This window comes from Sceloporus undulatus, chromosome 6, assembly GCF_019175285.1.
Source record: "Sceloporus undulatus isolate JIND9_A2432 ecotype Alabama chromosome 6, SceUnd_v1.1, whole genome shotgun sequence".
Lineage (NCBI taxonomy): Eukaryota > Metazoa > Chordata > Lepidosauria > Squamata > Phrynosomatidae > Sceloporus > Sceloporus undulatus.
Window position 1 is genome coordinate 63,845,042 of NC_056527.1, and position 13,315 is coordinate 63,858,356.

Below are 13,315 nucleotides of genomic sequence, written 5' to 3' on the forward strand. Positions count from 1 at the left end.
AGATTTTACTTGTATAGGGTTCCCATGTTCATCTCTGCCATTTCTAGATAAAGACTCCCAGATAACAAGGCTAAGGGAAAACTCTACCTGCAGTCAGAAAAGGACTACTGTCAAACAAAATGGACCATACTGGGCTAGACCATCCAATGATAAGTAGTTCAGGTTTCCCCTGGTAATGCATATATCATAAATACAGTTAATAAGGAAATACCTACCACTATAATCAAGTGCCCGTGGAGTTTTGGACTAGGATACATGTGACCAAAAATGAGAAACAGAACAAAAACTACTGCTTTCTATAAAGGGGAGGTGGCTCAAACAGAAGGAATCACCACCAAGATAGATGTACGGTAATCATTTTGTTGACCTTATGAGCTCCAGTCCAATGTTTCTGATACACAAGCAAGTTCTCTGATAGGAACACATTTTCAATGACTCCCACACAAATAGAAAACAAAGACTGGGGCAGTCTCTCCCCCAAAAGGCCTCCCATGTTCGCACAGCAGCCTCATGGAACTCATCACACACAGGGGACACACATAAATAAAATGACTGGACTATTACCAAAACTACTTTCATTACTTTCAGGTAAGATCACTGTCAATCGAAATGCAACCCCTATAAAGCTTGTTCTACCACTGGGTTTGGGGGCAACAATTGTGTAATTAGATTTTTTTAAAAATAACCTGTCACCTTACACATGAAAGATTGCTTTGTCAGCAGCAGAACACATGTCCTGTTTTGCAAGCACAACACCTTGTGAGGGATATTTTGACAAATGCTGACAATGGTCTCAGAAAACTTTGCCTACCAGTACTTGTAACAATGTTGGGCATACAGTGTGTGTGTGTGTGTGTGTGTGTGTGTGTGTGTGTGTGTATATATATCTTCAGCAATGATAGCATATACCCTTCTTATGTGTAAAACGTGTATTTTATACTCCCGAATATGACTTTACATAAATTCTGTGTTGTACCTCTTCTCTAAGATTCCAGAAAGCTACAATAGGATTTTTAAAATTCTCTTCTCCTTCAATCAATACAGTCCCTTAAGAGACCATGCTTCAGGATATTCACATAAAATATTAGCTTTATATATTTGCAGTAGATAAAGTGAAGTACCATGGCAATCAATCAATTTTCAATTACTTTTGGCATCTCAATATGATAGAACACACATTAACAATCAACAATAGTCAAGCTAACAAGCTGTTTCAGGCCCTATATGTCACAGGATATGTATATGAAGCTTTTTAATTATGGTCAGACTAATTGTCATTTTCTCTTTTTGCAAACAGGTCTACATTCTGTTCAATAAGCAACACCAAGTGATGCTACCAGTCATTTAGAATGTCCTTCTTGAGTTTCTTATACTTAGTGCGTATTGTTCAATATAGTCATGCTGCATTTCAGATATAACTTAAAGCTCTACTTGTGCAACTATAAACCCAGATCAAAACATTGTTAAGAGGTCTATGAAGTTCTTAACATATAGAGCCTACCTACAATGTAAGTTTCGGCTAACTGATAAAAAGGACATCACTATCACTCACCTAATGCAGAACTGCCATTCTAAATACAACAACCCCATCTTAACAGGGAAGCTTCAAAGTGGTGAAAATAATGAATTTTACCAACAAAACCTGTCCTTTAAACAACACTCTGATTGTCCTTTAGTTGTTCATCTGAATAATTTACTCTTCAAAATGTAACACATTCACCTAAATTGTTTTTCTGTTTCCTTCCCAAATTATCTCATGATAGATTTAATGAACACCCAGCTGGAAGACTACAGGAAACTGTATGACAAATCTCTTTAAATGGCTGCCATGTGATAAAAAGAGGCAAATATGCTGGCAAGAAGAAATCCTCTCCCCCATTAAATTTCAGAGTGTGCTTTTTTAGAACTACCAGACACTTCAGAAACATATTCATTTGCCCATATAAATATGTATCTTTAGTGACAATGGGGTCCTCAAAAGAAAGGACAAAGAAATAATGAACATCATCAGTATTAATGCTGGCTTAGTTTAAATAAAAGAGTTACATGCTCCAGTAATTCTAGTACACTTGGCCCTTCACATTCACAGGGGTACAAGACCCCAGTGAATGGGGAAAATAACAAATAATTCCCAGCCCCCGCATGGAAGCCAGTTAAAGGGATATGTGGGTGGGGGAAGAGGGTCAGGTCCACACTCTCCTCTTTTTCCCCTGCTCTCCCATCCATTTAACTGGCTCCCTGCCCCTTTCCTGGGTGGGTGGGTGCCTGCCATGCCCAGGCACCATCCGCCTGGGAAAGAGGAGGGGGGGATGGATTCATCCCTCCAAACCCCTTTCCCAGGAGGATGGCTGCCTGCCTTGCCCAGGCATCCAGCTGCCCAGGAAAAGGGCTGGGAGGGGGAATGGATCCATCCCTCCAAGTCCCTTTCCTAGAGGGATGGGTGCCTGCCTGGCCAGGCACCAATCTACCCGGGAAAAGGGCTGGGAGGGGGAGGGATCCCAGGCATATGGGTGCCTAGCCAGGCAGGCAGCCATCCACCTGGGAAAGAGGCTTGGAAGGATGGATACTCCCTTCCAGCCCCTTTCCCGGGTGGATTGGTGCCTGTGGTAGGCAGCAATTAAACCGGTAAAGGGGTGGGGTTGGTGCATGCACCCTTATTGGTCTCCCCCCCAGAGGGAAAACCCAGGAGGAAGGAAGAGGAGGAGTGTGCATGCACAGTGACATTGATCTCATGAATAATCAAAAACTGCAGTGTCAAAGCCACAAATATGGGGGGCCTAATGTATTATGATAGCTGGTAGTAGAAGAATTGTCAGCTGAGGGGCACAGAATATCATAACTATAATATTGATTCCAAAGAAATATTTAATGCTACAGCTATCTCTTTAAAAAGTAGGTTGTACTTACAATGTCAAACTTTTGGGTGATGTTTCCCTGGACATCAAGTAAATAAACCTTGCCATAATGTGTTCCAAGTGCCAAAAACTGAAAGAAAAAAGAAGACGAGAAAGAAATCATCCAGTGATTTTAAAAAATACATTCTGACATGGTGCACAGTAGCCATGTATAACAGCAGTACACAAATGATGCAGAAGTCCTTGAAACATTTATTATTAAGGAGCCCTTGTGGTGTAGTGGTTAAATGCTGGTACTGCAATCATAACATTGTAAGATTGATCCTGGAGGCCTTCAAGGTCCACTCAGCCTTCAATCTTTTTGTAGATCAGTAAAATGAGTACCCAACTTGTTGGGGGCAATTGGTTAACACATTGTAAACTGCTTAGGGAGTTCTAGTTCACTGATAAGCAGAATAGAAATGTAATCGCTATTGCTACCTGTTACTGTAGTGATAGTTCATCTCAGCTGCCAAAAATAAGTCACAAGACAGCTCCCTGCTTTTCAAATCTATCAACAAGAAATGGTGCAATGGACCTCAGCTCTTACTGCTTCACAGATTATGGCAGCAAACCCCAAATGCAACTGAAAACAGGGTATATAATTTATGTATTTATTTAAACACCAAAACTAATATAAATCTAGTCACATACTTGAGAATAACACTGTAAAATTAAGGAACACACACACAATTGGCTAACACATTGTAAACTGCTAAGGGAGTGTTAGTTCACTGATAAGCAGTATAGAAATGTACTTGCTACTTGCTATTGTGATGACAGTTCAACTCAGCTGCCAAAGTAAGTCACAAGACAGTTCCCTGTTTTCCAAATCTATCAACAAGAAATGGTGCCATGGATTTCGGCTCTTACTGCTTCACAGATTATGGCAGCAAACTCCAAATGCAATTGAAAACAGGTCTATAAATCTAGTCACATGCTTGAGAATAAAACTGTAAAATTAAGGAACACACACACACTGTACAAACTATTAATTCACTAAGAGTATTTTATACACAACTAGTTCCAATATCTACTTTTTTACTATGCTGACCTTCAGCGTGACAAAATAGCAAACTGGTGGAGACTAAACTTAGAAGAAGGAGGAGTGAAGATAGGAGGAAGGAACCTCAATAATCTAAGATATGCAGGTGATGTTGGGGCATAGAGACGTGCTGTGTCCACTACAACCATGTGCAGAGTTGATCCACACAGGCAAGACACCATGAGAAGGCTCTTGGAGAGATGTCTGCAAAGGCTTCAGGCTGAGAAGGTAAAATTCCTCCCATGCAGTCTTCAGCCTTGAGCTCCCGGCTTAAAGAAATAAACACTGGTGGACAGCAAGGTGCGCACTTGAACACGAGGGGTTTTAATCACTTGTTTTAAGCTATTTACAAGATTGCAGAGAGTTCCAGACAGCCATCTTAGATGCTCACAGCTCTATATACAGACAAAGTGCTTCGCCAGCCACCGACCACAACAACCCAAGAATCCCCTGTGGATAACAAAATCTGTGGATGCTCAAAGCCCATTAAATATAATGACATAGCAAAATGGTGTCCCTTATAAAAAATGGAAAATCAAGGTTTGATATTTGAAATTTATCCTTTTTTGAACCTTTTCAAACCGTGTATGCTTGAATCCATGTATAAAAAAATCAGTGTATAAGAAGGGCCGACAGTAGTCACCTTCTCCCTTCTATAGATGGTCTTCTGTGAAGTCATGTGGTGTCTTGCCACCAATGAAACCTTGTTTGTTTCATCCCCAGTACAGGTTGCATCTTACCATTGCCCATGGTCCTGACAGGTGACACCATACTACTAGTGGAAAATATCACAGACTTGGAACAATTACTAAGGAAGGTCAAAGAAGAAAGTGCAAAGGCAGGCTTGATGATAAACATAAGGAAAATAAAAATGACCACAGAGGATCAACATAAATTCAACTTAGACAATGAGGAAATCAAAATAGTTAAAAAGTTCCCATACCTTGGATCAAACATTTTTCAGAATGGAGATTACAATCAAGAAATCAGAAGAATGGTGGATATACAAAGAAATATTGGTTCACCAAGGTAATACATCGAGGCTCAAAATGCTAGAGATGATTAGAAATGAAGGGGGGGGGGAGCTGTAATTGGTTTGTATTTAGACAGTTAAGAGAAAGCTATATTAAGGATACAAAATTAACAAGGTTTGAGTTTACAAGTTCAAAAATGGGTTACTTATTAACAGAAGAGAGAAAATCAATAGTAGCAAAACTGTATAGTATTCTTTTAAAATATGAAATGGAACCAGATGTCATGAAAGATAATATGTTACAATGGGCAAAAAAACACTGGATACTCAATAAATATGGAACAATGAGAAAAGACATGGGGGAGAAAGGATAAGATATACAGCTTGTTAGAGTATGAGAGAGAGCTACTATAAAATGTATTTCAGGTAGTATTTGACTCCAGACGAACTTCACAATATATCTAAGAAATGTTCCAATAGATGTTGGAAGTGTGGGAAAGAAAAGGGGACATTTTTCCATTTCTGGTGGGTGTGTGCAAAACCCCAGAAATATTGGGAAAAGATCTATTATATAATGTGTGACATGTTAAGTTGAAATTCTCTCCAGATTTTTGTTGTTGTTGTTGTTGTAGACTATTGTTGAAAAGAAACACAGGAGAATTAAAAAATTGTATCATTTAACTTCAGCCAGAATGTTGCTTGTGAAAGACTGGTAGAAAGCTAAGATATTGGAGTCAAAAGAATGGCTGTATAAACTTCTCGATGCTTTGGTGATGGACAAACTCACAAGATTAATACTGAATCAAAAAGAAAGTAGAGTAGTTGAAGATTGGGATAGAGTGGTAAGTTTTCTCAAAAGAAAATGGGGTAAAATGATGTTGGCTGATATTTAATTTTGGGTATAAATTGAGCAAATTGATATATGGAAGGGTCTGGGAAAGTTATTTTCTTAATTGATATATGATTTGTTTAAATTAACAATTAATAAGTAAACTAACAATAATGACTGGCAATAAGCAGAGAATAAGAGATGCAAAGAATAAAGGAGGACAACTGTGGAGGTGTTATTTTAAAAGTAATATAAGGATAAACTGTTCGGATAAAAAAGAAAGAAAATGAAAAGTTATGAAGTTATGAAGTGGTAGTACCAAGAAAAAGGGGATGAATGAATAATACCAAAAGAAGACAAAGAAGGAAGTATAGGAATACAGTGGATGTCTTGTGTGAGTGGATGTTGTGGATAGTATGTGTAATGTAGATAAAATTGAATGTATATATGTTATATATGTCGTTGCTGTATATGTTATGTAAGTTGTATATGTGGGATAAAGTCTGATTTATGTGTAATGATTAAATTGCAATTACCATATATACATGAGGTCAACTTATAGTCGAGTATAAATCAAGGGCAGGATTTGGGGCCAAAATTATGGATTTTGATATAATCCATGGGTAAGTCGAGGGTAAAGCCTAGGGACATGGTGGCTCAAGCAGTTAAGATGTTGACTCTGTCGATTGCGAGATCAGCAGGTTGGCAGTTCGAGGCCCAGGTGTCGCATGATGATGTGAGTTCCTATCACTAGTCTCAGCTTCTGCCAACCTAGCAGTTCGAAAGCATGCAAATGCAAATGGATAAATAGGTATCATTTCGGTGGAAAGGTAAACAGTGTTCTGTGCAATCATGCTGGCCACATGAATACAGAGTAGTCTCTGACAATGCTCTGACAAATAACAGAGATGAGCACCGCTCCCTATGTTTGGACATGACTTTAGAACCTTGTCAATGGGGAATACCTTTATCTTACCTAAAAGTTAGGGGCATGTAACAAATGATGTAAAGGATGATGCAAAGGAAAATGATACCAAAGAACTTATAAAATTCTGGCAGGCATAACTGTTTGTGATCATCCTAAAGGCTACATGAATGAGGGAGTAGAGGGGATCCATGCTTCTTTTTGGTGCTCCCAGAATGGACTAAATTCTCGCCTTTTACCACTCTATTCAGAGAAAAAGGATGACTCCTAACTATACATAAGAGTGAAAGTACAGTTCTTACATTGACCCATGGATAAGTCGGCCCAGGTTTTTTGGGTCAATTTTTTGACTAAAATTTCTACATTTATTCATGAGTATACACAGTTTAAAAAAATCAGAAGAAGACTAGGAAGGGGAAGGGAAGCTATAAAAGAAGTGTAAAGATAAACAATGGAGCATCAACGTTAGAATTGTCCAAGTCACTATATTCCCCATCACTATATATGGATGTGAGAGCTGGAGAGTGAACAAAATGGATAGGAAGAAAATCAACTCATTTGGGATATGGTGCTGAAGAAGAGCGCTGAGGATACCACTGACAGCCAAAAGGGCAAACAAATGGGTCCTTTAACAGATCAAGCCTGAACTCTCCCTGGAAGCCAAGAAGATCAAATTGAGGCTGTTGTACTCTGGGCACATCATGAGGAGGCATGATTCATTAGAAAAGACAATAAAGCTAGGGAAGACAGGCGGTAGTAGAAAAAGAGGAAGACCACAGGTGGAGAGACTCAATTAGGGAGGTCACAAGATAGGGTTTTTCATGCCAGCACCAATACATTTTGTTATCAGTTTTTGAAAGCACTTTCTAGATATGTGTACTATCTACAATATAAAATTCTGTAGTATTAAAAAAAAACCCACAAAACACAGGGATAAACAGGGATAGTCTAGTTTTCTGTTTGTTTCAATGTATGTCCAGTTCTACACTATGGCTAGGTCAGTCCTCAAGTCACAAAAATAGTAACTACCTCCATAGGCACATGTGCCTATTTTGCCCTTGCAGCTCTTACTCCATATTTTGTTAAAATATTCTCTCATTTGGCCACATCATGAGGAGGTTAATTTATTCAGAAGCATTCCTAGAAATGGTGGATATTTTATACAGCAGGATAGTTTCAGCTAAAAGAGAGGAAGCAGCAGTTGGCCATCACACAATCCATTCTAGTCTTGTACTCATACCTTTCAGCTACAGAGACCGGTAGGAAACCAATACAGAATGTCTGTGTTGTATATAGTGTGAATAGTTATATGCTGCATGAACAAACAAACAAACAAAATAATGCAAGAAATGTTCTATTTGTTATTTCATGATGCAACAAAAATGCAAGGCTTAAAATATTATATCCATAAAATGTGCTGTTCCTTGATTCAGAAGAGAGTACATTTCCCCCCTTTAGCACTACTCAAGTGGTCAGAATCCTAAATTCTCTGTATTTCATTGCATGTGAGCATGCTTCATTGCAGCCTATAATGAAATGCTCAAATTTACAGGCACTACTAAGCGTGTCAGTCAAGCAGCACAATCTTTAAAAAAAAAATAACCTTACAGAAAGTCAAGGTTTAAAAGGATTTATCAAAATGGAATTGCTTAAAATGAAATTTCAGTTCAGGCACTTAAAATATGAAGCCACATTAAAGAGAAGTCAAAAAAGAAGGGGAGAGGGAGAGGAGAGAAGGGGTTCATTAGAAATTCATCCCCTGCAATGCCTTTCACTCCTGCAAGGTTGCCTTTTTACAGGAAGAAAAAAGTCCCCCGGGTAAAAAAATCAATACTAGTTAATAAAACATCAGGTGTGCAGACATAACTAGGTATGACTATTCCACTGCACAGGCCTGCTTGAATGCACCAGGTGCCATGACGATTAGTCATCCAATGCAGACAGCAAGTCCAGTGAAAATATGTTTTAGCACTGAAAGGAAAAAAATAATAATTCTGGAGGGAAATTAGTCTGAATATATGCCAGTCTTCAGTACTCCAAACAAAGCCAAATTGTTCTAATCGGAACATACATCTATCATGCAGACGGTAGTTTTATTTATGATGACTCTTTCATAGGGTTTGATTTTTTTTTAAAGGATACACACTCCATCTTCAGTTTTTAGCCTCAGCATTGTAAGAGACCAATTCCTAAAAGACACCTGCACTCCGGCTTCTAACATTATTGATCCTACTCATAAATAGTGTAGCTTGCTAGAAAACCAGAAGTGCTCAGTTACTTAAAACAACTCTGTAGTTGTGTCAGTCTTTGTGACATTATAATTAGAGTAGGACCTGGACAGTTCCAAATACAGGAACTATTTTTAGCATGGCTTCTTTTGGGGGGGGGAGGCAAGATAAAAACAAACCAAAACACATATTTTCAGATTTAAATTGGCAACTGTCAAATCACAGAAGCTCAGCAACTTCAAATGCTAATTTTCCCGAACCATTTTGGTGATCCATAACCCTCAAAACAATGGGGTCCTTTCCATTTTATGGGTCCTTCTATGAACAAAGGCATGGAATGCTTGTGCCACAAGGAATCTCCAAGCAAACACCAAACATGCTTTTAAAAAGAACAAACCATACTTAGGGGAGACAAGAGGGTTTTGAATTGTGCCTTAAATTTGTGTTGAGGGATACAAAAGAAATCATTATTTTTTACAAGTAGAATGGGCGTTTTTACACATAAGAAACCAAGCACAATAAGTTTGTATCTTTTAGCAGGAGAAGGCTCTTTACCATATTATATCCAAAACACTGTCTGGAGTACTGGAGGTCTAACTGATCCTGGACCCAGGAGTCATTACCGAAGACTGACATATCATTGATAGAAGCCTTTACTCATGTACAATCATCAACAAGCCTTGTCTCATATTATTTACAATATGCACAGGATTAATTGACACATATCCCTCTTGTATAAAGGTAAAGGTTTCCCCTTTGACAAGGTTATCAAGTTGTGTTCGACTGTACGGGGCAGTGCTCATGTTCATTACTAAGCTGAAGAGCCAGCATTGTCAAAGATGACTCTATGGTCATGTGGCCAGCATGACTGCCCAGAATGCTGTTATCTTCTCACCCAAGTGATACCTATTCATCTACTTACATTTTTACATGCTTTTGAACTGCTAGGTTGGCAGAAGCTGGGACTAGTGACAGGACAGGAGCTCTCCCCATCACATGGCACCTGAGCCTCAAACTGCCAACCTCTTTAGCTGAATGCTAAAGTTAGGATTGCCCATGCTATTGTATTTCCCACACTATGTATGTATGTCAGAGCTGAAAGGTGAAGAAATCTATCCTCCATATCCATAGATTTTTTTTAATCCACGGATTCAAGCATCCGCAGATTGAAAATATTGTATCCCCAAAAATATAAGTTCCAATAAGCAAACCTTGACTTTGCCATTTTATATAAGTGACACCATTTTACAATGCCATTGTTTTTAATGGGACTTGAGCATCCATGGATTCTGGTATCCACTATGGGTCCTGGAACCAAATTCCAGTGGATTACAAGGGCCCACTGTAGGAAAAAAATCAACTCATTTGAGCTGTGGTGTTGGAGAAGAGTTCTGCAGATAATGTGGACTGCTAAAAAGACAAATAAATGGAGCCAGCTTTGTGTAGTGATTTGAGCAGTAGACTATAACTCTGGAGAGCAGGGGTTGAATCCCCACTCAGCCATGAAAATCCACTGGGTGACCTTGGGCAAGTCATAGCCTCTCGGCCTCAGAGAATGGTAATGGCAAACTCCCCTCTTGACAAGAAATTTGCCAAGAAAACCCTGTGACATAGTTTCCTTAGGGTCATCATAAATCAGAAGCAACTTAAAGGCAAACAACACAAAACGCAGAACAAACCATGCCTGGATTCTTCCTGGAAGCCAAAATGATTAAACAGAGGCTGTCATACTTTGGCCATATCATGAGAAGACATGATTCACTAGAAAAGACAATATTGTTAAGTAAGGCAGTAGGAAAAAAGGAAGACTACATTACAGGGGGATAGACTCACTCAAGAAAGCCACAGCTCTGTCAGCAAGACCTATTGAAGACATGGAGTCTCAGAGATGTCTTTCATACGGTTGCTATAAAGCCAACTTGCCTTCAAGACTAACTTGAAGGCAGTTAACACACACACATCTCACTTGTTCCTTTCACCTGTGGCCTCACTAGTGAATACCTGGCCCCCAAAAATGGATCAGCAGTTTAACATTACCAAACATTGGAAGGTTAAAGAAAAGGACTACATGCAAATAATCCATCACAGCATGGGGCTGATGCAAGCCCACACTGAGGTCATGTTTATTTATCAAGCACTTGACAAAGATGTCAAAAAAGTGATTGGATAATAGATGGTTGCAGGAGATTTGGTACGTAAAAATTTGTATCAAAGCATCATACCTGTCTTCTATTTCTTCAGCAAGTAGCAATAAACAAAAAGGTTCTCTCATATCCAGAGACAATCTGCACTGTCTGAAAAGAACTCATAGTTTCCCAAACCCATTCAACACATTTCTGTACTAAGAAAAGGAAAACATTCTCTTTTCTTATATCTTTAAATTTGTCATGATACAAATTCCTGTTAGATCACCAGGAAATATATGTAAAACCTTCTTCTTGATATGGAGTTCCTGGTACTGTGTTTGAGTCAAAATATGCACAAAGGGAACAAATAAAATACTGCATGCACATGCTGTGTGCTTTCAAGTTGGGGTTTTTCTGACAAGATCTGTTCAGATGATGTTTGCCATTGCCTTCATTCAAGGCTGCCAGAGTATGAATTGCCCAAGGTCACCCAGAGAGATTTAATGGCTGTGTGGGGATTTGAACCCAGATCTCCCAGAATCCTAGTGCAATACCCCAGCCACTACAGCATACTGGACCTTGTACACTTTTAAAATGTAAAATCTTACCTTCTCATGAACTGTCATGCAGCTAGCAACATCCTTCTGGAGAATTTCTGTTACCCCATTAGAAAGTCTTTCATACTTCAGCTTGGGTTCTTCCTCACTATCATCCTCCTGGATTGAAAAATTGTAAAAGAAATAACATAGTTCAGGTTTACTTGAACCTCATGCATTGGTGTTATTCCAACCAGCCACAAATGGTCTTCTAATAATTTTAACACTGATGAACCATTAAATCCTTACTCACTCACACACGTATTACTGACATTACAATTCTGGATATAAACTCTTTTAATGAGTAGGTTAATCAATACTGCTGTAATGTGAGAGGTAGTTATTTCTTAAAAACAAAAGCAAGAAGTTGGGTAAGGAAAAGTAAACACATTATTTCATGACCACATAAAATATGTAATGTATGGATATGGAAAAGCTGATGATAGAAAATAAGCAGTTTTATCCATTTTTAAAAGATCTGCATGAAAATAAACCTTGGTGCAGATCTGACAGAGAGCAAAAACATAAGCGACTCTCACCATTCTGTTGTATCTTATCTGAAACCTAGAGATACAGTCATATGGACTGAAAACAGGTTTTCAGGTGCCAGATAATGAAAAAAGTATTTTGAGATGAAGGAAAGGTGACTTGCGCTTCCACTTTGCATCACAGCAAAACCAGCCTCTGTATACCTGAAGGACCACTCTGGGTTTGGGTCAACATCAAAAGATACTCAGAGAGAGATTGTTTGCATGTTTTGAGAGAATTAAGGTCCATTATATTCATTTCAGTTTCTCTCTTGATACATATTACATGCACAATCAGCCCAACCATGGAAGTGAGTTGGATATATATACTCTGTGAACCTTGGTTGAGAGGAACTGGTTTACATGTTAATCTGTGTGTTGGTCTGTTGTTGAATGGCAAGTCCTCAGCGTGTCTATTTAATTAGTAATCCATTGTCTACTGGGAAATCCCTCTCACCCTGGTTTTCATTTGCATTTGCTGGGTCTTGATACAGTGCTACCTCGGGTTACGAAATTAATTCGTTCCGCCGCGGCGTTCGTAACCCGATATATTTCGCAACCCGAAAAGGCTTTTCCGAAGCGCGGCTAGCGGCTGGAAAGCCGCTAGCCGTGCTTCGCATTTGAATTTCGCGCCGATATTTTTTTCGTAACCCGAAAAAAATATTGTAACCCGGAACAGTTTTTTCCAATCTAACTTTTTCGTATCCCGGAAATTTCGTAACGTGATCAATTCGTATCCCGGGGTACCACTGTATTGGTGTTTTTCAGGAATGGTAGCCAAACTTTGCTTACTTTCAGGATTTTTTCTTTCCTGCTGAAGTTGTCTAGCTGTTTGTGGATTTTGATGGGTTCCCTGTGCACCTGATAGTTGTTGGCATGGTACAGAATTTCAGTGTTTTCTAATAGCATTTTATGCCCAAGATGGTTTATAACATTTTCTGCTACTGCTGATTTTTCTCGCTGGCTCAGTCTGCAGTGTCTCTCATGTTCTTTGATTCGCATCTGAACACTGCATTTGGTGGTCCCTGTGTAGACTTGTCTGCATCTGTACGGTATGCGGTAAACTCCTGCAGCTGTGAGTGGGTCTCTCCTGTCTTTCGCTGAGTGCATCATTTGCTGGATTTTCTTCGTTGGTTTGTATATCATCTGGAGGTTGTGTTTCCTCACCGGTT

General features: G+C 39.1%; 1 protein-coding gene across 1 annotated transcript in view; it reads right to left on the reverse strand.

Annotated features, from left to right (window-relative positions):
* The window catches only part of VPS41 (VPS41 subunit of HOPS complex), a 122,269-nt gene that overhangs the window by 83,721 nt on the left and 25,233 nt on the right, over positions 1-13,315 (reverse strand). The window contains exons 3-4 of the mRNA XM_042474407.1: positions 11,629-11,736; positions 2,908-2,985 (exon numbers count right to left, since the gene is read on the reverse strand). Coding sequence (XP_042330341.1) covers positions 2,908-2,985; positions 11,629-11,736 — 186 coding nt within the window. The remainder of the gene's footprint in view (positions 1-2,907; positions 2,986-11,628; positions 11,737-13,315) is intronic.